Genomic DNA, 25,348 nt, shown 5'->3' with positions numbered 1-25,348 from the left:
TACCAGAGTCATTAAATAGCTCAGGGTACAATTTATGCCTTGTTCATCTAAGCAGATGGCAAGAATCAAGATTGAGGACTAACTGCACAAGAATCACTCCCATTAACTAGTTCTTTTGTGCATTCTATCACACACGGCCCTCCCACCCCACCCTCCCTCCCACAAGCCCTGCACCAAAAATGCAAAACAGGGAAAGACCCAGAGTAAAACAGGACACTTTTTGCAGCGAGGCCTCACTCAGCTCACATTGGCAGGATCACTGCGGCCTCGCAGAACTAAGATTTCAAGGTATCGGAGGGCGCTCTCTTAAGTACTGGGACTGGGAGCATTTCTGTTGGAAACCTACCACAAAGCGTACCATGGGGTTTTTTCAGCAGAAATTTCCAACGCAATCAACCAGACCCCGATGACTCGGGCATTGACGATGAACACGCGTGATGCTACCGTGCGGGAGTATGATGTTGGCTGCTAGCTCCTTTAAGTCAGCCTGTCACTCCCTCTGCTGCTAATGTGTCTCTCTCTAATATCACGCCCTCCCTCTATACACACCCCTTCTAATCTGCAGCTTTTCGTTGACTGTGAACTGAAAGACCAGGATGGGTAAGAACTGTATGTTAAGTAAGAGTTAAGAAGGCGCTGGAAGTAAGGGTGAGGAAGTAATTAGGGCCTTCGAGGCAGCAGCTCTGTGACACCCAAAGGTCCCTATCTTTAGATGACTTTCCCATCCCTTCCAGTTTAAGCTAAGCTTTGTGAGGTGATAATATGAGACAGCTACCTTCAAATAAGTGTTTCTTCTGGACACACTATCTGGGCAGGGACTAAAGCACATACTCCAATAGCTTCAAGTGTTGCCGAACCTAAAACACAATGTCTTAGGGAGTGACCCCCACTCGTGGTTATTGAACCTCGTGTGATTATACAAGCGTAGATATTCTTCACTTTGATCTTGACAACACCTGGGAGACAGGAAGGGCCGGTTCGTCGTCCCAGATTACAGATAAGGAAATGAGGTGGGAGTACGTTGAGTGCTTTGCCCGCAAGCAAGCAGTGAGTACATGACAAGGTTGGGCTCCTGGGTTCTCATTCGGGGCTTTTCTCACAACACTGATGTTTCTGTGGTTTCCTCTCACCTCCCCTCTGCTCAAAAGGACGCTAACCCTTCCTCTGGGGAGAAAGACCTCATTTCCTTTGGGCTCGCTGCTTTATTTCTCTAAGTTCTGCCAGATGTCCTCAGGAATCTCGCTCATTTTTCTGGCAGAACTCAAAACCCTCTGCTTTTATTATGTTGAGGGTTGTCTGTGAGTTAAAAATTCAACAAATGTATGGTCCCATCTTGCCATCCAAAGTTAACAAATGTAACAAAAGGAGGTTTCTCACGAGCGGACACTGAAGAATACATCCCAGCAGATACCTAACAGCTCATTTTGTGTCATGGCAGCGTGAGAAATCACTTCCTTAAGACATTCATTAACCTTTCATTTCCTCCATAAATAATCAGTCAGAAATGCGGCTCATATTTTAAATTAATCGAAAATAGCATGCTCTCTCTCTCTCTCTCTCTCAGCCCTTGAAATGACTGGAAAGCTTCTAATACCAGCATGATAAGCATATTTAAATATGTGGTTCCTCGCCTCTGAACCAGCTTAAACCTTATCTTCTCCAGGAAACCTTCCCTATCCATCCCAGCAGATGTTAGATACCTCTTCTTCCTCTTCTCCAACAACCTAGAACAATTCTTGGTATTTGATATTTAGTGCATATTAAGAGACTGCATAATGTGTTGCCAAGAGTATGGGTTCTAGAGGCAGGCAGACCCAGGTTCTAATTCCAGCTTTACCACTTCTGAGCTGTGTGACCTCGAGCATATTATTTAAACTCTCTTGAGCTGAGACTCCTCCTCTGTAAAATGAAACTAATGATATTTAATCTGTTAAATTGTTCTAGGGATTCAACACATAGAAAGCACCTAACACAGTGCCTGGCATATACTAGGCACTCAGTTAAGGGCAATTGTTTTTACTGTTGTTATAGCCTTTTATATATAGTTCTGGTTTGATATGTATGCAATTTTACTGTCTTGTCAAGTTGTTTTTATTTTATCCTTTTATAAGATTTTATTTATTTATTTGGAGAGAAAGAAAGAGAGAGCAGGGGAGGAGCAGAAGGAGAGAGAGAATCTCCAGCAGACTCCCCACTGAGCGCAGAGCCCAGCACAAGGCTCAATCCCCAGGACCCCGAGATCGTGATCTGAGCTGAAATCAAGAGTCAGATGCTCAACCAACCGAGCCACGCAGGCGCCCCCTCAAGTTGTTTTTAAACCCTTTGATAGCTGTATCCATGATGGAACTTGTCAGAAAGCTTCAGCTTAATGGCACCTTACTTGCATGGGTTCTTTCCAAGGCCTTACTATTCATGATTTTATTTCACTTTTCTTAAGGTGGTATTAGCGTCAGACCCGGAACAAAACCGGGTTCCATTTCCGGTTGTATCTTTACCGTCTGTGTGATCCTTCTCCCGGTTCCCACTCCCTGCGTTCAGTAGGGTACTTCGTACATATTCAGTACTTAATAAAGTGACAGTTTATAAAATCCTCAATTAACCGGAATTTGCCCTACTTAGCTATCTGGAAATAAGCTTATGTCAGGTATTTAGTCAAAAGCTTCCGACTGACAACCAGTATATTTGGCTGGAAATTATTCAATACACTTACGTATTTTGAAATAACAAAAAAATGAATTTTGTATACTGTAAGGCTTAGAATTAATACAGTGTTATTCATGAAAATTACGGGAAGAATGATGACCCCAAGGCAGGGTTTCTCCACCTCGGGTGCTCCTGACATTTTTTACCAGACAATTCTTTGTTGTGTGGGGCTGTCCTGTGCACTGAAGGGTGTGTGGCAGTATCCCTGGCCTCTACCCACTACACACTAGTCACCGTTCCAGATGTGACAAGCAAAAATGCCTCCAGGCAGCTCCAGATGTCCCCTAGGGGACAATCCCCTCCCCCACTGCCCTGCGCCCTCACATCCGGCACCCGAAGCTGTACAGATGGTCACAAATCTTCCTATTAAGGCAGGAAAAGGTAGGTAAGCATTTTAGAAAAGTTTCAATAAGCAAAAGCAACCTCGATTAACCTGAAAATCCCATTAACCCCATTCCCAGAGTGTTCTATTCCCTAAGCATTCCAGATAACAACAACAAAAATGTACTGTACGTTCTATTTTCTAATTTGTATTCCACGTTCAGCCCATTTTCCATCTCAGCAGCTGAGTACAGAATCCAGTTCATGGGCGGGGGATCATCAGCTTCAGCATTTCTGCCATCTATTTTAAGTGACAATGATGCTACTGACCTGGAAGTTTAGAGAGCTTTTTCTCTCTTGTTTTTGACACTTTTAACTTTGATGTTAGCAATGCTTCCTGTATTCCCTGCCTGAAATTGAAATGTGCAAAAAGAACTCCGGTCCTGTTAACTGATTTTACTCTATACCAAAGACCTAACACTTTGTTGATTATTTTAAAGTAATTCACTGTAGCCCATCGATTGATTGTTGCACTTCCCGTTGATTAGGCAATTGGAAATGCCCTTCTTAAATAAGCAATTTTTCTTGTTTCTTCTTCTGCAGGTTGTGATCCTGGGGAAACATTCAAGAGGTTATCACTACATGCTTGCTAACCTGGTAAGAACAAGCAGAGTTTTTGTTTCCCAGGGCAGTATATTCTATTTAGTTTGTGTCGTCCGTAATCATCCAAAAAAGAAATACACAAAGAACGTAATGTGTTCTTTAGACGCTTGGAGAAATGAGTCAGTAAATGCCAAAACCTGAATGTAATAGCCTTGTTTTCAATTATGCTGTCTCTGTTTTAGCTGTGAAGCTTCTATTTTCCCCTCATTTAAAGCATAGTAATCTGAGATGATTCTTCACCGATTCTTCTTAGATCCGATTTGGATTTGAAATGTAAACCATTTTATCCCGGTTGGAAATTGAACACAAGGGACAGGGGCCATAGGAAACCGACTCTTTCCCCAGTTAACCCAAGTAGACGTGCACATCAGTACTGGGTTTGTCTTTCCAGAAGCAGACCACTACCAAATCTTTTCAAATCAGATGCCAGAAGTAGGTTGGAACACGGAACATCAAGGGACCCTGTCAAAGCATACAGCTACCTGTATACTTATAATAAAACAGAACTTGAATCTTTTCCTTCTCATTTCCCATGCCTTTAAAATCTGACACTCTAGAAGCTACTATTTCACTTAGGTTAGTTTGTAGTTCTTTCTCCAAAAAGACAATTGGTTTAGGAAATAACAAAATGGCTTCTAAATCAGGAATACCTGTTTGGCAGAGGTTCTGAATAATACTTTCTCCCCAAAATGAAAGAGAAATGCTAAATTATCACTGTGATCCTAAGAATCTATTACATTTTTACGTAACATGAGTTCTAACCCCAATCTTGTTTCATTAGCACAACAGAATGATAACCATTATGAGCTCTTACACCAAAAGAATAGCAAGAAAGGTGAAAGATTATGATAATTATATTCTTAGATTTCTGAAATCAAAGGAAAAAATCTTATTTTGTTTTAATGATGAAAATTTTTTAAACGAGAGAGGAAACGTTACTTAAACCTCTATCTTAGGAAGTATGTCTTCGAACACTTTATGAGATGACAATTAGAGCCCCTGCTTTGAAATGTAGTGTGCATCTTCTCCAATCAACTGCTCCAAGTGGAGCACTTCAGACCATTTGGGGGATAAATGTATTGACTCTTTTAGGAGGAGAAATCTTGATTCTTCATTTACATCTAAGTACATTCAATTTGGTTTTTTTAGGCAACCAATAAGTAAAGGATGTTTGCTGACTCATTGGAAGTTAGACCAGGGCTTGGCAGGAAACATGGATGTCACAGGGAGGCACCAGAGGGCAGCTACTGATGGGTTTTTACCATTTCTTTCTCATCAATAAGTATTTTGCTCCCTTTCCTTCCTCCTTCCCTCCCTTCCTCCCTTCCTTCCTTCCCTCCTTCTCCCCTTTCCTTCTCTTCTGCCTGATACATCCCAGGGCTCACCCGTCACTGAAAGTACATGAGATGACTTTACATGGTGCACACATAAACTTTTTTACTATGATGGTAATGTATTATTTATAGTGTGTTAGAAAAATATAAAATGAGTACATCAAAAATCCAAATTTCATAGATATTATTACTTCATACAGGGCTCACGTAGAGATTTAACAACAAATGCATCTATTTTGTGACATGTCAACTGTGTCGTTTAAGCAATAGCATGGGAGATAAACATATGGCAAGATCTCGTTTTTGTGTATGTGGCTGTGGTGGCACGTGGACGACTTAAGTTTGGGAAAGAGCGTTGAGTGAAGGGTCAGAAAGTTTGGGTTGTCATATGGACTTTGCTACTTACTAACTAACGATGGGATCTTGCATAAGTCACTTCAGTTTCCTTACTGTAAAACTCAGATGGGGGTGGGGGAGTTCATTGATGTAATGGTTGGGCCCTTTGGAAGCAGATGCTAAGATATAATTAGAAGTGCAAGACATTACTGGGAATGATACCTGAGAAAAATAAAAGGGAGAGGGTCACAAAAGGGGGTTGGGAGAACTTCAGACCACAATTCAGGTCTGATATCAGTCAAGGAGAAGGAAAGGAAGCTTGATTAGAAGAGCTTCAGATGGCAGCATAGTTCTAAGAAAGTCTTGACCAGCACAACTGAGAGTTCCAGTGCAAAGACCCCCTACCCCGCGCCAAAGCAGCGAGCTACTGCACCACCACCTTGCTCAGCCATTGGCTGGCAGCTGCTCAGGAAGAACATACCTCCTGCCTGAAAGCTGAGGCAGGTCCCGAAACCGGAGGCCATCAGCTAACTCAACACCTCGAGGCAGGTTCCATCTTAAAGGGAGATCTGAGCCATGCGCATCAATGACTGGATGATAGAGACTTTTGCCATTCTAGAATTCTAACTGGGCCTCCTTATTCCTACCACCAATCCTTCAAATGAGCTTTGGTTTCAACTTGAGACCCAGACCTGACGGAAATGAAAGCCTGTGGAGCGAGAGAACTGCAAGAGAGAATCATTAGGACAAGGTTGGGAAAAAGAATGGTTAACTGAATGCCTAACCAGGCCTCAGAGTCATGAGACAGTGGGAGGAGCCTACTACAAGAACAAGTGAAGTCTGGTCCTTCAAAAGAATGTAATACATAGCGTCATGTCAGTCTGCCTAATGAAAACGTGAACTCATTCACCACGCTTTGAGCTGCCACTCCTTTTCCTCTAGTGACCTTCTTTTCATTTGAACTCAGCCAGGTGTTTCCATAAGTCCCTGTACTCTGTATCAAATTACATGCAGGCAATAGAGATAGGAATTGTTGCTAATCTCTGATAAAAAGGAGACAGATTATCCCACCATGGTTTCCAGGTTTTTTAAAGCAGATAAAAATATCCCAAACACCTCCACAAAGACACACACACACATGCACGCACACACATACACCTATTTAGAAGTTTCTTAGATGGTCAAAAAAGGGTAAGTGGAGCTAAGATGCTTCCTTTCAAATGAGCCAGCTGAATGAAAGCTGAGGACAGATACACAAGGGAACAAAGTCTAGTCTGAGTCTTGGTATAACAATAGCACAGAACTCCTGCCTTCTTCTACAAATGCAGTCATAGACAGTCATGGCGCTTACCTAAGCTTTCTGGAATCACCTGCACCAGAGTGCCATGTGCGTCCCTTGTGATGGAGCTCCATCTGTCTGGCAAAGACTTCTTTGTGCTTCGACATGGACTTTCCCTGGTAGCAATCCGAAAGTGAGAAGACTCGGATAGCCCATGAATGCTTTGACACAGGCCTCTTACAGGTCAGGTTGTACATTTCACAGTGGACAGCAAGCTGCAGAAAGTTCTACCTTGTTGAAGTCCCTGTAAGAAACAAAAGATTCCATCAGAAGCACAGGCCAGAGATGAGATCTGGGGAACACACAGGCTAGAGGTGGACATCCCAATGATGAGACAGTGAGCAAGTCTCTTACAAATTCTGTGTCAGTTGGTGATGTCATTTTTTTTCAGAGTGGTTCCATAATTGTTGTGTTCTCTTCCAGGACTGTAAGGTGGTAATGTTTTGCCACTCTGGTACCAGAGGTAACCAGCATGTATACACTCTGTCAGTCAGGCAACCTCTCTCTCTTTCAAGGCAAGCTCCTGGATCAGAATCCTTTACACTGCATCCCCAGGCATGTTGTGTATTGTGATGTAATTTTTTCTATATGTCAGTAATGAAAGCTCATTCATTTTGTGCGGAACCCTAGACTAACAACCCTAGGCATGATGAAAACAAGCATTAGACCCGGAGCTAGAAAACAGGTTTCCTAATCCATAAAATGGAGAGTTAGACTAGTTACTATTTCCCCAAGTGTGCTACTTGGACACAAGATGATTTTAGGGAGTACGTGGCAAAATTTCTTGAACATTTTACTTTTGAATTTATATTAAATGTGTGTTGCAAAAAGATAACTGTCCTCTCAATTCTGTGATTTTACAGATACCATTCTTTAGAATGGGGGTAAAGTAGATATTTAGGTTAAAAAAAATTAGACCATGTAAAGAAAAATATTAGGTAAATTATGGCTCAGATGATCCACCCATATGGCAGAAACTGTAAAGGTGGCATATTAATGACTAAAATTTGGGAAACACTCCAAGCTCTCTTCCAGCTCTACATTTCTTCCCTGATGGAGGGCCAGTGTGGACCAGAGAAGACCAGGAGTGAGAGAATAGGCATAGCAGCTAGGCAGAAACTGAGGATATAAATGCGGGAACAAAACCAGAGCCCCATTATCCTTAGGGATATAAAGTCATAAGGCAGACTTAAAATCATTTCTGGTAAGCAGAAGCCAAGAGGGGTATGAGTACCCTTACCTAAGTTCTAAACATAGTGAGGATCTGAAGGATCAATCAAACCTTGTGGTCAACACAAAATGAATTAGATCCGGGTTGAGATGGTCCAGCAACAGGTTCAGCACCCAGCCCCAAAAATAAGACCCCCCCCAAAAAACCCAAGCATTTGAGGCACCCAGGGGAGAACGTGAGCCATACTGAACTCACTCAGTGCTGTACTAGTTAACCACTATCTTAGAAGACCCAACAGTTTCCCTGCCTGGGTCAAGACCAATCCCAGATTGGGGGACTGTTGTTGACCCTGCAAGTGGAAGTGAGGTCATGTCAGCTGCCACTGGTAGAGGGCCACATGAGCAGACAGTCAAGGAGGCCATTGTGCTAGGGGAGCAAAGGGAAGGGAAGCTAACATTTCTTAGACTCCTCTCTGCAATGCCAACTATTTTCTTTAGATTTCTTATTAAATTTACCCAGAACTCCCATGAGGAGAGACTTCTTACCTAGTCACCTCCCTAAGCTTTTTGGAGATCAGGAAAATGGGCTCAGAAAAAAATACATGACTTGCCCAGAGTCTCGGGGCTAATCCACTGCCAAGCTAGGCCTCCAATACGGTTGAGCAGACCCTTGACAGAGCACCTTGCTCTTCCCCTTTGACCCACTGAAGCATCTCAGTGAGACAAAAGTCCAGCCCCACAAAGGTCACGTAAGAACATTTGCAAAGACATAAATGCATATGAATGAAATACAACTATACATTAATGAGAGTAAAGTGATCAGAGAGAAAAAGTCATAAAAACCAAGGAAAGCCTTGTGAATCGGGGTTTGAAACCTGTCCAAGAGCCAATCTGAAATGCATCTTAACAGGCTCCAATTATATCTATCCATCGCTTTCTTCTCTCCTGCCACATTCCCTCTTCCTTCTTTCTCTCTCTTTCTCTCTCTCTCTCTCTCTCTCTCACACACACACACACCCCTCTCTCCTGCTCTCTCATCTCCCCTCTTACTCTTGCTCCCTCTTTTCATATTATTAGCATGCCAGGAAATAATGGGGGGGGCACTAACTTACATCTAATTTTTTAAAAATTTTTACTAAAACAAAAGCACCATTCATAGCACAGAACCCAAAAGAGGCAACCAGGAGTAATGGAAGCTTGAAGAACTGAACCCTGCAGCCTACCAGATCTTGGAATGTACCTGAAACAGAGAGGGGCCCCCTTTGTTTAGAGAGAAAACAAGTCCAAGTGAGATTGGGTCATGTGTTTTGCTTGCCATAACTGTTCCCTTCTGCTCCCTTCCCCTACCAGGTCTTCTCGTTTTGCTTGCTACTCTTTCCCTTCCTTTGTTCTTCCATTTTTATGTTCTGAATAGGAAATTCAAAAGCTCAGGGCACCTGGGTGACTCACTCGTTTAAGCATCCAACTCTTGATTTCAGCTCAGGTCATAATCTCAGGGTTGTGAGATGGAACCCTGCATCGGGCTCCATGCTGGACATAGAGCCTGCTTAAGATTCTCTCTCTCCCTCTGCTTGCTTGCTCTTTCTTTCTCTCTCTCCCCCTCTCTCCCTGTCTCTCCTCCTCTAAAAAAACTTCAAATGCTCAAAGCCATGTGTTGTGAACAATGCCATCTCAGAAGCTGGCATGTAAACACAGAGCTCACTGGGCTGGAGTCTAGCCTTACAGGCAAAAGAGGTAGGATTGAAGTAAAAAATCCCCACTCGTCCCAAATGCCAGGAATCCAGTCACCTCCCCTGGGTACACAACTTCTCTGGTGGCTGAGAATTCATTTTGTTCTCCAAACAAAGATAGGTTACAGCAGAGCACCAAGGGAATGAGGAGTTGTGGATTGGGCTGGGGTCCAACTTCCTACCTGGCATTTAGAAATCCACAGGTACTTGTCAACTGAAAGTTGCCAACTTTGAGACTCCCATTCTCCCTGTCCAGAAATGCCCTCATTGTAGTCAACCATCCCTTTGTGACTTTCTCCTTCTCTCCCTCTCTCTCTCCCTCTCCCCTCCCCCCCCTCTCTCTCTCCATGTTCTAGCAAGATAAATTGAATTCTGTTTTCTTCCCTGGGCTCTCAGATCATGTCCTCTAAAACAGTGCTTCTCAAACCATCTGTGAAGAAGGACCAGTTTTTTCCTCCAAATCTTCACAGATCAACAGAAGCAAATTACTAAAAACATGAAATAAACAAAACAAGATATATAAAACAAGATATATTTAAAAAAAGATATATAAAAATACAAGCCAGATTTTTTAGTATTACATTTAACAGCCATAATATTACCTTGACAAATTGCTATAAAGGTTTGTAAAGGCTTGGTTTCTATTTCTTTCTTTATTTCATCTCTGATTGCTAACAAACAGCGGACCAGCACCAGTCCACATACACTTTGCTCTAAAGATCTTTATAGTAAGTTATTTTTCCTCTGTATCACTTGTATGCCCAATATCTTGTTCACTCCCCTGCAAGGAAGACAGAAGGTGGTGTCCTTAAGAACCTTATAGTCATAATGGACAGATGAAACTTGCAGAGCTTATGATAATTGGTATGGAGACAGAGCAGGTGCATGAAGAGAAGGCAGAGTATGAAGAATCAAAATTCTGCATAGCATGGCCAGAAAAGGTCTTTCAGAAAAGGTGACTTTGAAACAATGATCCAAATGATGAGAAAGATCCAATTATATAAAGAATCAGGGAAAGTTCATGTCATGCATAGGGAACAGCATGTGCCAAGGTCCTGAGGCAGAAAAGAGTTTGATACCTTCTCTGAACTGTCAGAAGGCGATTTTGCCTAGAGCAGAGTGAGTTCTAGATTATGTAAGGCTTAGTAAGCCTGGTTAGGGGAGTTTTAGCTGTTTCCAACAGTGACAGAAAGCCACTGAAGAATTTCAAGCTGGGGCAGGGGTGCATGATCTGATTTTTGCTTTAAAAAAATTAGTGTCAAATGGATGGATTTTATGGTATTCAAATTATACCTTCTATTAATACAACTATTAATACAACTATTAATAAAAGAGATCGGTGGCTATTTTTCCTGCTAATAGCACTTATATCAACTTATATTCGTACAAATAATTCCCACTGGACTAAAGTGCCATGACATCAGGGCAAGTTTAATATGGTTCACCATCTCACCAATGGATAGTACTTAAAATGTTTCAAAGTATGTTGATTGGATTAGAGAATAGAAGAGTGAGCGAACAATACAAGCAACCTATAATCAAGTGTTAATTTATATGGTGTAATCTTCAACTCCACACATTACACCCTCCCAGGAGGATGGACTTGCTTCTAGAAAAAGACTTGTGTCTCTCATTAGCAACCTGATAACTTGAGTCACCACAATTACTATGCATTTCCCTACAGAAGCATCACCCACATGAACAATTCAAACGACACTAAAGACAGAGCCAGCCTTCATCCAAATTATGAGATAGATACTTGCCCTTGGCAGCTTCCCAATCCTCTTTCTACTGCTTTTATCTTCCCTATAGGCAAGCCACCTTTCCCATTTCTCACCCATAATCTGCCATCAACTCAGTGAAAGTCACCCAACTTATCTTGTCTCTGTTTTCCTTTCAGTACAAAATGTACCCTAAGAATAGTATTATATGAAGGAAATCTCCACATAATATCTTGAAAATAAGTGCTCTAAAAGTAAGCTTTGAATATATTTATTTGCAACTCTCTATTATCCACACTACCAGAAGGAAATTGAATTACAGTATGTATAAATCAAGGGAGACAGGATAACACTAAAGTCATTTGAATCTTTGCAAGACTGACTTGTCTGGCTATTCTCAAATCGGGACAATCTGTGTTTGGATGCCAATTGTGTAACCATTATCTGTATAAAAGATGGCCATGGAGAATCAGTCATGGGTAGCTTGCAAGTCCCCATGTGAACTGCTTAGACACAAAAGTCGTGGTTGGTTTTATAAAGTTGCAATCAGATGTGAACAATAGTGCACTGAGACAAACACATGTATCGTGATCGAGAAGTGATATGATTGATGAAATATAGCAGAACTTACAAATCCAAATGAGTAGGTTCCCTCTCAAGTGAATAACTCCTGGGGATTATATCCATATTTCCAACAAATATTGCCATTGTTACACAGAGGCAAATAGTCAACTGTACAGATACCTAAACCATAAAAAGTGAGAAAGTAGAGTTTCAACTCATCCTATCTGTGACCACTAGGATCGCCTCCAGTCTTCTGCCTTCTCTCATCTCTTTTCATCTCTCCCTCTGCACACTGTTTTGGTCCAATCAAAGGAAAAGATACCATCCTGGCAATTAGCCAAACAACAACAAAAACAATTTTAACCAAACAGAATTGGTGAGATGCAAGCAGCACTAGAGCTTGTTAAGTCCGTTCTAAGCAAGAGTCATTGAGTACCTCATCATCACATCTAGTTAACAAAATCCCTATGAAATAGTAAAATGGGCTCAGCAGAAATTCTACCTAGTCCAGCGGGGAATTGGGAACCTTGGAGTCACTTAGCAATGATGCTGTGACCATACACATATACTCATTCCATGGAAGGTATGGGAAGGCATGCAGTAATGAAGGAGGACAAAAGCCCATAAGCAGTCAACAATGTGCAAGAGCCTATGTAATAATTGGCCAAAAAGGAGTACAAATGGGCCCTCTTACTACCTGGTATAGAGATTGTAGAGACAAATTCGATATTGATCTTCCTTGGTCATTATTTTAGTAGTGGAAATGGTTCTTGAAGAATGAAATTTCAGTAGAGACAGCCAGAGCTGTCAGTGATGAAACAGGGGCCCTTTTCTAGACAAAGGAAAAAAACAGACAAAGGTAGCACTGTTCAAAAGAGCATGATATGGCTAGAGCCTGAGGTGTGTTGAAGGAAGCAGTACAGATGAGCCAGGGGAGCAGAAAATAACAGACAAGTGGAAATTCTCAAAGGCCAAGTCAAGACATTTGGCTGTTAATGCATCTGTAGAAAGTAGGGAATGGTTGCAATAATTTCAGATAAGGAATATTATGCTCTAACTGGTATTTTAAGAAGGGAAATTTATGTATTTATTTATAAATTTATTTATTTGAGAGAGAGCAAAAGAAAACGTGGTTGGGGGAGGGGCAGAGGGTGAGGAAAAGAAAGAATCTCAAGCAGACTCCCCACTGAGCACAGAGCCTGATGCGGGCTTGATCCCAGGACCCTGAAATCATGTCCTGAGCCAAAATCAAAAGTTGGGTGCTCAACCAACTGAGCCACCCAGGCGTCCCAGGAAGGTAAATTTATTACGTGAAGAATGAACTGGAGAGGTACAGAATTGGACTTCAGAGCACCAACTAGGAAGCCAGGACAATAATCTAGGCCAGTGGTTCTCAAAGCCCCTTGTGCTTCGAAGTCACTTGATGAGTATAAAAATACAGGTGCGTGGGCCTCACACCCACTGACCCAGTAGGCCTAAAGTACATTAATTAAAAGAAGGGATACAGGAAGAGGAAGAGATTTTGAGGGACTATAATAACTTTCCTTGGGGCATATTCTTTTTAAGATGCTCAGGGAATATGGAAGTTAATCAGCAGGCAGTTAGGAAAGGGGTGCTGGAGTATGAGACAGGCTCTACTTGGAGACTCATTAGTGTCTCATTCAAAGTGAACTCAAATTAAAAATTTCGAAAGAAAACGAGAGTTAATTTGTTTTATAGACTCTACAGCCTCAAAATGTAACAAATTCCTTGGCTGAGGTACTATGTATGATAAGTGTCATCTCTTGAAAAAGTAGGTTCTCGGGGCACCTGGGTGGCTCAGTCGTTAAGCGTCTGCCTTCGGCTCTGGGCGTGATCCCGGTGTTCTGGGATCGAGCCCCACATCAGGCTCCTCTGCTGGGAGCCTGCTTCTTCCTCTCCCACTCCCCTGCTGTGTTCCCTCTCTCGCTGGCTGTCTCTATCTCTGTCGAATAAATAAATAAAACCTTAAAAAAAAAGAAAGAAAAAGTAGGTTCTCAGAGGCCAGCTAGATGAGAAATCATGACTATCTACCTCCACACTCAAAATCAAAAATGGGAAAAAATGTAAAGGAAAAACAAAGAAGAAATTCTAATATCTTTGTTTGGATGGGAGATGCCAGAAGGCGAAACCGGTTTTTAAGCAAAAAATGAACTGCTCTGATTCAGCAAAGGGATAGAACAGCTGCTATAAAACAGCAACCTGCTTCAGCAAAATGAGCCATCTTCCCCCCACACACACACAAAATATCAAAGAAATCTACTGGAACACATTTTATTTTTGATAAAAATATGTTATTTTAAAATGCATAATTTTTAATAGCAGATGAAGCTCCGTGAGAAAATAGAATTCATGACACAGAAATTTCTTTTGGAGTCAGACATGCTAAAATACGTGTATTAAATAAAAGTATATGGGTTTTCTGTCCTTTTTTGAGCAGTTGCCATTGGGAAACATGCTCGGTCAGGCACTTAAAACCTGAAACAAAAGTCAGAACAAACTAAAAAGACTTAAAGAAGTTTAAACTAAATGTCAATTAGTTTGACAGAGCGAGTTAAAAAGCAAAACCTTGTGAACTCTTTTATCACATATTTAAATTAGTAATCAAACTTATACTTTTTCTAAAGACAAGAATTCTCTAATAATAATTTTTTAAAAATCCATATCTATTTGCATGTATTGCTGTCTGGTCATGGTACTACTACTCACAGACATTTTCAGGGGACCAAGTTAGAAATGGAGTTTAAGACGAGGCTAGGCCTGTGGGCCAGAGAGAAGCCTGAGTGGGAATACTTAAGAGTATATGTGACAGGAGGAGGGTTCAGAGCCGATTGGCTGAGGGAACTGTGTCCCACCCTATGTGTGTTTCTGTCATGGAGGAGTGAGAATGGAACTTTCTGGAAAAGGTCACATGATAAAAAGTGACCAGCTTCAGGGGTGGAGTCTGAGGTAGCTGGCTGTGGAAAAAAATTTGACAGCTGGCAGGCAGACATGTAGGACGCCTTCCTCCGCCACTCCCCACCCCTAGCAACCCCATCTCTTCCCTCTTTTACTTCTTGGGTTTGGGTGTTAAAAGCCTAACTCTGCTTCTTTAGGTTTTTTTTTTTGAGCCATATTTCCTTAGAGTTTTTTTTTTCTTTTTTAATTTGTTATTTAAATTCAATTTAGTTAACATATAGTGTATTATTTGTTTCAAGGGTAGAATTTAGTGATTCATCAGTTGCATATAACACCCAGTGCTCATTACATCAAGTGCCCCCCTTAATGCCAATCACACAACTACCCCACCCCTACACCCCCCCTGCAGCAACCCTCAGTTTATTTCCTAGAGTTAAGAGTCTCTTATGGTTTGCCTCCCTGTTTTCATTTTATTTTATTTTTCCTTCGCTTCCCCCATATTTATCTGTTTTGTTTCTTAAATTCCACATATGAGTGAAGTCATATGGTATTTGTCTTTCTCTGACTGACTTATTTCACTTAGCATAATACCTTCTAATTCCATCCATGTTGTTGCGAATGGCAAGATTTCATTCTTTTTGATGGCTGAGTCATATTCTATTGTGTATATATACATCACCTCTTATTTATCAATTCATCAGTCAGTGGACATCTGGGCTCTTTCCATAGTTTGGTTATTGTGGACATGGCTGCTATAAACATCGGGGTACATATGCCTCTCAAATCACTATGTTTGTATCCTTTGGATAAATACCTAGTAGTGCAATTGCTGGGTCATAGGGTAGCTCTATTTTTAACTTTTTAAGGAACCTCCATACTGTTTTCCAGAGTGGCTGCACCAATTTGCATTCCTGCCAACAGTGAAAGAGGGTTCCCTTTTCTCCACATCCTTGCCAACACCTGTTGTTTCCTGAGATGTTAATTTTAGCTATTCTGACCAATGTGAGGTGGTATCTCACTGTGGTTTTGATTTGTATTTCCTTGATGCCAAATGATGTGTAGCATTTTTCCACATGTCTGTTGGCCATTTGGATGTCTTCTTTGCAGAAATGTCTATTCATGTCTTCTGCCCATTTCTTGACTGGATTTTTTGATTTTGGGGTGTTGAGTCTGCTAAGTTCTTTATAGATTTTGGATACTAGGCCTTTATCTGATATGTCATTTGTGAATATTTTCTCCCATTCTATAGGTTGCCTTTTAGTTTTGTTGATTGTTTCCTTTGCTGTGCAGAAGCTTTGATCTTGATGAAGTCCCAGTAGTTCATTTTTGCTCTTGTGTCCCTTGCCTCTGGAGACATGTCTAGCAAGAAGTTGCTGCCTGTGTTCTCCTCTAGGATTTTGATGGATTCCTGTCTCACATTTGGTCTTTCATCTGTTTTGAGTCATTAGATTTTTCCAGAAGTTTTAAGCACTTGAGGACTCTAAATTCCCCACATAGCAAATTTTGGGTAGCCATCACCCAGTGCTGGTGATCATGGGAAAGAAGGACATGGGGGACTAGGAGGAAAGTAGATCTCTCCTAAAAATCTGTCTCTGTATCTTACCCTTGCCCTTTCCCTTCTCCACTTTTACCTAGTGGCTTTCGGGTGATAAAAGCTGTGTGGGCAATTTTAAAAAGGCTTCAGGGAGGCCAGAGACTTAAGTTCTCAAAAAACAAAAACAAAAAACCAGACAGAATGGCAAGTCCCACTTGTAGATCACAATGAGATGGGGAAAGGAGAATCTTTTTATCAGGTTTAGGGAGGACAGGGGATCAAAATCCCCCAAGGCGCAGAGCTCGGGTGGCAGACTTCAAGTAAAGATCACTGAGAGGTAACAAGAAAAGCCAGACCAGAAACGACCAACCTCTACCATCCCCCAGGCTCTCATGCTCCCCTTCCTCCTTTCTGCTGTTACTTACTGGATCTATAGTGGTCTGATCTGTTCAGTTACTGTCTTAACAGAGAGTTTAGGGCATTTGTCCTCAGTTTTCCAAACTCAAGGACTGTAGATGAGAAGCTCAGAAAAGGAAATCTAGCAAGAGGTTATAAGCAAGAATAATGATTTAAAGTTAAAAGGTAAGTGGAGAAAGAAAACCAGAATCTGTACCCTGATGCCCCCGTACCTACCATTTGTCTCTTTTCCCCCATTTGTTCATAGCATCACTTGTCTGTTGAAGGTTCNNNGGTCCGGTCAGCTGACTTACTGTCTTTGCTGAGGCTTTGGAGAGACTCAGGCCTCGATTTTCAAAGCGTCACGGACTGTGTTTACCCACAACTACAATGGGAATATGTGAAAGAGAACAGGACGTGCTTTAGAACAATCGAGCAGAACTGAAGGGCGGCTAAGAGTCGGGCACTTTCTGCTCCTCTCTCCTAACTTCCTCCTTTCTCCCATTGGTCATCACTGTCCTATGTCATCTCTTTGCCCATTTTATCTGTTTAGGGGTCATTTCTTTCACATTAGCCTTTTACGGCAGGCGTAGAGGTACTTGGCATTTAGATTCAAACTTGAGTTGGGTATGTTGCCATTTCAAAAAGAAAGATCTGACCATTTTAGTTTTTATAATCTTGGGGACTGTCGGTGGCCACACGAACCATGGGATTTAGCAATATTTGATACAAAAAGAAAATTCTTTTTTTAAAAAGAGTTTCAGAAATAGGATGATGAAGAGTCAACCAACTTGGGCCTGTCAGCCAGAACCACTTTCTCTACAGCCCCCTCTCTACCATTCACCTCCTTTCCCTTTTCCCCGTCTACTTCCTTGAGATTTGTTGGTCAGCTCAGCTGTATTCATGTCTTTTCAGAGGGTTTAGGGAGAATCTAGCCTTGAATGTCTCAAGCTCAAGGACGTGGGTTGCTGCATCTAAATGCTGGGCGCCAAGACGCCATTCAGCTGTAGAATGCAAGAGATTACAGAGACCAGAAGCCAGCCAACTCTTGCCCTTAAACAACAAGATCTCCTCTCACTAAATACCTGTTACCTCCTTTCTTTTTCTACCACGCCTCTCTCTCCATTTTGTCCCCAGGGCCGCGTTAGTGCCTTCTGCCCACGTGGAAGGATAAGGCTTGCGGGCGGTTGGGAGGAGCTAGTGTTGTACGGGTCTTTCCAGCCAGAACAGTCTGAGGTGACCTTCCCCGGCTTGATTTGTGTCGCTGCGGGTGCAGTTCATCCCATGAGGACAGCCGGGCTGATTCCAGTCCCAGGGGTGCCAGAACTCATTCCCAGGCATGTCTGTCATAAAACGTGGATTGACTGAGAAACTTCTAGGTCCTCAGTGGTATGGTTGCTGTGTGGTAGAAAGATGAGTGCAGAGTATGCCTCTAAAGATGTTTTCAAATTACAATGTGTGTATCGGAGGGGAAGATACGCAAGCAGGAATTTATGGGGCCTACGTGACAGAATGAAGCCTCCTGGGAGTAAGTGGGTGTGATTGGTGAGGTAAATTTGAGCTAGACCCCTCCCTTTAGTATCCCTGCCAAGAAAAGGTGAGGGAACATCTTTCTGGAAGGAAGCGGTATGGTGAGTAACCAGACTAAAGTGCTGGCTGTTATGCCTTAAGACAGACGTGAGAGTTCCGGGATCCATTCTCTCTCTCTCCCTTTTGTTAATTCTGTGTTGCCCTTTAACATGCTACGGATATTAGGAAAACACGAGTGTGATGCTTATCAAAGTGTGAGGGGCACAAGAGATCCTGCTTCCTAGTGCGTGCTGTGGCCACTGACCCTGAAGATGAGGATGGGGGCAGAAGCATTCTCAACCCCCTTCTTTCAAGGAAAGGATCTCCACTTGTCCAGACCAGGCTTTTAAGACAGGACAGCATCAGAGGGCCCACTCTTCACCCCCGCCAGCAGGCAGGTGGGCAGTTGGTCAATGTTCTTGTGTAATACTTGTTAACTGACAAATACATTTTGGCACAGTGAGTGAATTAAAGCCATTTGTTAAAATTTTGTCCTAGGCTCTTTATTTGTGTCTATGTCAGGGGGTGGGGGTGAGGAGTTTGGTAATAGGCTTAAGCCCCAGTTGGAGCCTCTACTAGACTTCATACCAATATGTCTCCTTGCTTTTTTGATTATCAGAAAGAAGGAATTATACTCAGTGATGCAAACTATTTGTCCAGTCCCCATGGACTCAAGGCCCACTTGTGAAAGCAAGAGGGAAAGGGCTGCGAGTAGTAAGTGAAAAAGCTGTTTCACTAAAATATAAAGAAAGGTGAATTAAAAGAAGTGGGGTTAAGGGTGTGACTAGAGAGGCACACAGAGAGGGCCCTTCTGGATATTGGTTACATTTCTGTGTTCAGTTTGTGAGAATTCATCACATCAGGTTATATACTTAAAGATATGTGTACCTTTCTATATGATTGCTATACATCAATAAACCTTGGAATGCTGGGACACCTGGGTGGCTCAGTCAGTTAAGCATCTGCCTTCGGCTCAGGTCATGATCCCAAGGTCCTGGGATCAAGTCCCACATTGGGCTCCTTGCTCAGCAGGGAGCCTACTTCTCCCTCTGCCTACACTCCCCCTGCTTGTGCTCTCTCTCTCTGACAAATAAATAAATAAAATCTTTTTAAAAAAACTTGGAATGCAAAAAAAAAAAAAGAAAACTTTAGAGGACTAACAGGTGTATGCATTTATCAGAACTCATCAAGTGCTACCTTTAAGATTTGTCCATTTCATTGGATGTAAATTTTACCTCAAAAAGAAAGAAAGAAAGAAAGAAAGAAAGAAAGAAAGAAAGAAAGAAAGAAAGAAAAGTGCAAACACTGAACTCTAGTCAACGACCTGCGTGTCGAAGTCTTTTGGTGTGAAGTATACTAATGTCCATAACTTACTTTGAAGTGCATCCAAAAAATGGAATGGATTGATGGCTGGATAGAAAAATACTAATTGTGAAATCCCAGCTGAGACTATATGGGTATTCACTGTACAGTTCTTTCAACTTTTTTATATATTTGAAAATTTTATATTAAAATTTTCAAGTCTAAAGAAGGGAGGAAGAATTCTCCCCATTTATGAATATAAATGTTGGCTTCAGCCCATTGAGGACCTAAATGCATCCACTGCAACTAACAAGAGCCAGGCATCCAGCAGAAATAGCGCAATTCCTAGGAGAAGTGTTCCAGAAGAGAGCAGTGCCCAGTGGGGCTGGCGGTACCCAGGTGGAGATGGCTCGGTGTGAACCTGAAGAGATTCCTTCAGGAGGCTTAGGTGACAGAGACACCAGATGGTAACCAGAGCGAGAGAAGAAAATGGTGGGTGATCTAAAGTAGATGTCGAGACTTGTTTATAAACACACGTGAGACATACCCTCGGGTTTGTACCGTCATCTACAACCAAGCTGTCAGTTTCGCTCTTTGGCATTTCTGTAAGTCACAAATGTTGGAAGTACTCATCATTAGAATCTGAAGCAATCTGCTGTGCTTGGCATGTTAAGCTGGAGAAAAGATTTTAAACCTCTAGTTAGGGTCAAACGTTTCAACACTTTCCCAGTTACATGAAGCATTGTATTTGTACTCCGTGAAGAAAGACTAAAAATACAGGTAAAGGAAACAAATCAAAACATTTGCTTGAAGTTGGCACCTGTGTTTGTCCTTGCAGCAGCTATACTAAAGACATAGGCACCAAAATGAAAGAATGCATATTTTCTCCACCGTGCCTATAGCTTCAGAGACATAGTGCCCTAAGAATTAGTCCAAATCCAGCATTTGTTTGTATCTGTCGTCATCGTTGTTGTTGTAATTGAGATGTAATTGACATATAACACCGTGTTCAGGGTTTTCTTGATTATTAAAGAGTGATCCTGAGGAAGGACCTTTCATTTCCTCCTTAGCCTTCTAACCAACAAATATGGTAAGAACTCAACCACCTCCCACAATGATTCTCTTTCACTCTCTTTCTAGGGTTTTACCGATATCTTGCTAGAAAGAGTCATGCATGGGGGAGCCAACATTACCGGATTCCAGATTGTCAACAACGAAAACCCTATGGTTCAGCAGTTTATTCAGCGCTGGGTGAGGCTAGATGAAAGGGAATTCCCTGAAGCCAAGAATGCACCGCTAAAGGTAATGTTCCGTGGCATGCAGAAACCCTAGGCCAGCTTTTCACAGCGTCTCAGTATGGCCTTTATATATTTACGGCCAGCCTGTGATCAAGTGGTCTTTGCTCAGAAGCATTTCAACGATGCTAAAAACCAAACTGCAGGTCCTGCTGCATTTGAAATCTAAACTTGCAAATAAAGAAGCAATTGAGAAGGAGGCCTTTTAAAACCCAGGGTTTGGGAATGTTAACTAATGTTTTAATGAATTTCATTTGTAACATGCTCATAACAATTGACAATATTACAAGAACCTGAGTCGGGCAAAGAGTGGGGGCAGTGGGAATAGGTAAGGAAGATTGATAGTCTGAAACAGAAAATTAGATTTTACATTATTTATGTGATTGCTTTGTGTTAATAAGTTTCATGAATCTCAGTAAACCCAAGTGAATTGGGCTGTAATACAGAGTGCGTGTTGCCTATACGTATATTGAACAGAAATGCTTTCCTGCCTGGAAAAGTGTCTTTAAAAATAATTAGATTACCTAAGTTGCTCATTTTCATGAAACCAAGATAAGAATATTAAAGGTAGAAAGTCACGCTTAGAGTGTACATTTTTCACATGTGTTCCCCTATGGCTAGAAATCCTATTATTTAAAAATCAGGAATTAAAACAGATAAATAACAGGAAAGTTATTCATGTAACACAAACGATCCTTCAAGTGTATATTTTAGGTAACCATTCCCTCAGTGCATTGATTCAGGTATGAAACAGACTTTAAATTCTTCCTTCCTTATATAGTGAAAGTATGTACGTACCATAGCTATGGGATCGCTGTGATCAAGATAAGGAATCAATGTAGAGTCAAGGCCTTACCCTTAAAAAGGAAAGGGTGTGACTGTTTCTTTTCTCATAGTTTCAACATACCTATCCTCACATCCTCCCTGGCAAGAATAGAATAAGGGAGAACAAAGGGGCCATAGACCAGAGAAGAGACACATTCTGTATCACCTAGTCAGGTCCACCCTAAATGAGTTGCATCAGAACATAATACAAGTGGGCCCTGACTTTATACAATTGGTACGTTCTAGAAAAGTTGAGTTAAACATAATTTGTTCATTCGTTTAAGCCACTCACTAGTTAAGCGGTATTCTGTAGCTGTAGTGATTATAGTATACATGCTGCATTTTTCCAGGGCAGTCCCATTTTAAAGCATCCTGTCCCATGGTCAGATCAGGTGTTCTTATATGTTTCAGTGAGTATGGTCACAATCCCTGTGATATTAGGGTTAGGGTTTACAGTCCAATTTTTTTAGGATAATTTTTAAAATTTTTATTGAGATAAACTGACATACAGGGGCACCTGGGTGGCTCAGTCGGTTGAGCATCTGCCTTCGGCTCGGGTCATGATCCCAGAGCGCAGGGATCAAGCCCTGTGTCTGACTCCCTGCTCGGCGGGGAGCCTGTTTCTCTCTCTCCCTCTGCCTGCTACTCCCCCTGCTTGTGCTCTGTCTCTGTCAAATAAAGAGGTAAAATCTTTTTTTAAAAAAAAATAATTGACATACAGCATTTTGTTAGTTTTAGGTATATAGAATAATGACTTGATGCATATATTGCAAAATGATCACCATAATAACTTTAGTTACCATCCATCATCGCTGTAGTTATAATTTTTTCTTGTGATAAGAACTTTTAAAATCTACTCTTAGCAACTTTGAAAATACAATACAGTATTGTTAACTATAGTCACTGTGCTGTACGTTACAACCCCAGGACTTATTTATAACTGGGAGTTTGTACCTTTCAACCACCTCCACCCATTTTTCCCCCTTCCCCTACCCCCCACCTGCCACCCCCTGATCTCTGGCAACTACCAATCTGTTCTCTGTTTCTATGAGTTCAGGGTTTTTTTTTTAGATTCCACATTTAGGGGCGCCTGGGTGGCACAGCGGTTAAGCGCCTGCCTTAGGCTCAGGGCGTGATCCCGGCGTTCCGGGATCGAGCCCCACATCAGGCTCCTCTGCTATGAGCCTGCTTCTTCCTCTCCCACTCCCCCTACTTGTGTTCCCTCTCTCGCTGGCTGTCTCTATCTCTGTCAAATAAATAAATAAAATCTTTAAAAAAAAAAAGATTCCACATTTAAGTGAGATCAAGCAGTATTTTTCTTTCTCTGTCTGACTTAATTTCACTTAGCATAATGCCCTCGAGGTCCATCCCTGCTGTCACAAATAGCAGGATTTCCTTCCTTTTTGTGGCTGAATAATATTCCACTGAATGTATATGCCACATTTTCTTTATCCACTCACTTGTTTATGGACACTTAGATTATTTCCAGGTCTTAGCTCTTGGAAACAATGCCGCACTGAACATGGAGGTGCAGATATCTGTTTGCAATAGTGATTTTGTTTCCTTGGGAATAAATACCCAGAAATGGAATTGCTGGATCCCATGGTGGTTCTATTTTTAATATTTTGAGGAACCTCCATGCTGTGTTCCACAGTAGCTGCACCAGCTTGCTTCCACCAACAGTGCAAGAAGGTTCTCTTTACTCCGCATTTTTACCAACACTCATTTCCTGTCCTTTTGAAGCTAGCCATTGTCACAGGTGTGAGGTGATATCTCGTGTGCTTTTGATTTGCAATTCCCTGATGATTCAAATTTTTTTCAATGTACTAAATCCACCCACTACATTTAAATGAACTTTTACAAATTTTGATTTTCATAACTGCCTGGCCACTGCTTTGCCATCCTTAGACTTAGCAGGTAAAGGGTAGAGGCAAGAAATTCATTTATGCAATATTTTAAGACAAGTGTCAGGGACTGTGTCTTAGGCACAAAGAAAACAGACAAGGGTAAAAGGATGAAAAGGATACTACGGAGTAGTTTATGTTCGCTCAGGTGTTATAGAGCTTGTACAAAAGAGAAGGAAAGCAATCTTAGCTCTGGATTATTCATTGATAACTCATAGTATGTATAAAGTTCCCAACTTGCTGAGAAGAATGGTTTTATAAGTAAAACCCGTTAAATGGCTTAAGAAAATGGAATCTCTAAATAGATGGTCACAACTTTCAGATTGCTTTTGCTTAGTATTAGTCATAGAAACTCGCTCTATAGCAATCAGACAAAAAGCCCACTTTAAAAAATGATAATATTTTTGATTAGGAAATAAAATTGTCTAGAGATTACAATCCTGATGCTTCATTTATTCTATATTTTATGAATGTTTCCTTTTGGGGCTTTTTTTTTTTTTTTTTTTACATGCTCACACATTGGTAAGTAGGAGCTGAAAAAGTCAAAATTAAATAGCTCTTTTGGCATGGCTTGGAATCGCAGACAATTCATGCAGTCAGCTGGAAAAGAGACCATCACCATGTTGGCTCTGTGTAGTGCTCGGATGGACAGACGCAAAGGTTTTTTGTTTTTGTTTTTTTTCATGAGAGAACATATGCCCCCTGTTACAGTCACACTTGAAGATTTGCTTCTAAAAGAAAAGCAACATGAGGGGCGCCTGGGTGGCACAGTGGTTAAGCGTCTGCCTTCGGCTCAGGGCGTGATCCCGGTGTTATGGGATCAAGCCCCACATCAGACTCCTCCGCTATGAGCCTGCTTCTTCCTCTCCCACTCCCCCTGCTTGTGTTCCCTCTCTCGCTGGCTGTCTCTATCTCTGTCAAATAAATAAATAAAATCTTTTAAATAAATAAATAAATAAATAAATAAATAAATAAATAAAAGAAAAGCAACATGAGAAAAGTCAGAAAAGTAAATTGATAGCCGTAAAGATGACAAAGTATTCACTCCCGGCCGTATTTGGACATACTATACAGAGAAAACTCCCCCTAGGACATTTTGCTTCATTAAAAAAAAAAAATCAATAGAATTCTACATCCTCTCAGTATTTGTCCTGGAAAACAGGGGCCAGCTTATTTTAATCAGACTTTGTTGATTCATTTAATGAAAAGGCATCCACCCCGTCAAATCACAGATAATCAAATCCCTTGTATTAAGTGACTGGCCTCATCCCTAGTAAAGCATATCAGTATATCCAAGGAGTAGAAACTAAGTGTTCTTGCCTGAAAGAAGCAGCATCATGAAGTACTGCCTGTGAATTGTCACTGATATCAGATATAAAACTCAATAACAATTGTAATTTTCTACAATCAAAAACCAGCTTTGGTTTTCTGCTCCCCCCAAGAAACAAAAACTGATTTATTGCTGGCCAGAGGTCCTAGTTCGCCAGAAACATGGTCCAGACAGAAATGATTAATGTTTCCCTCCAAATTAATTTCAAGCTGTCTAACTTAGCTATTTCCATTTTCCCCTAAGTAAACACCAGACCTGAATTTTCTATTGCAAACAGCAATAACCAACCTACATATGCCATCCTTTAGCCTCACACGTATTTTTTTCTCTATAAAGGACGTGGCCTTTCAGTAGTCACTCACTCAAGACAAAACACAGTACTGAGAGCAAGAGAGA

At 41.4% G+C, this 25,348-nt stretch overlaps 1 protein-coding gene across 3 annotated transcripts in view; it reads left to right on the top strand.

The window, feature by feature from the left end:
- The window catches only part of GRIA3 (glutamate ionotropic receptor AMPA type subunit 3), a 282,865-nt gene that overhangs the window by 158,614 nt on the left and 98,903 nt on the right, over positions 1-25,348 (top strand). For all 3 annotated transcript variants that reach the window (XM_040628391.1, XM_040628382.1, XM_040628376.1), the window contains 2 exons: positions 3,628-3,681; positions 20,739-20,900. In XM_040628391.1, coding sequence (XP_040484325.1) covers positions 3,628-3,681; positions 20,739-20,900 — 216 coding nt within the window. The remainder of the gene's footprint in view (positions 1-3,627; positions 3,682-20,738; positions 20,901-25,348) is intronic.

This window comes from Ursus maritimus, assembly GCF_017311325.1.
Source record: "Ursus maritimus isolate PB19 chromosome X unlocalized genomic scaffold, ASM1731132v1 scaffold_X1, whole genome shotgun sequence".
Lineage (NCBI taxonomy): Eukaryota > Metazoa > Chordata > Mammalia > Carnivora > Ursidae > Ursus > Ursus maritimus.
The sequence above is the reverse complement of the archived record's forward strand: the minus strand, read 5'-3'. Positions and strand labels throughout refer to the sequence as shown.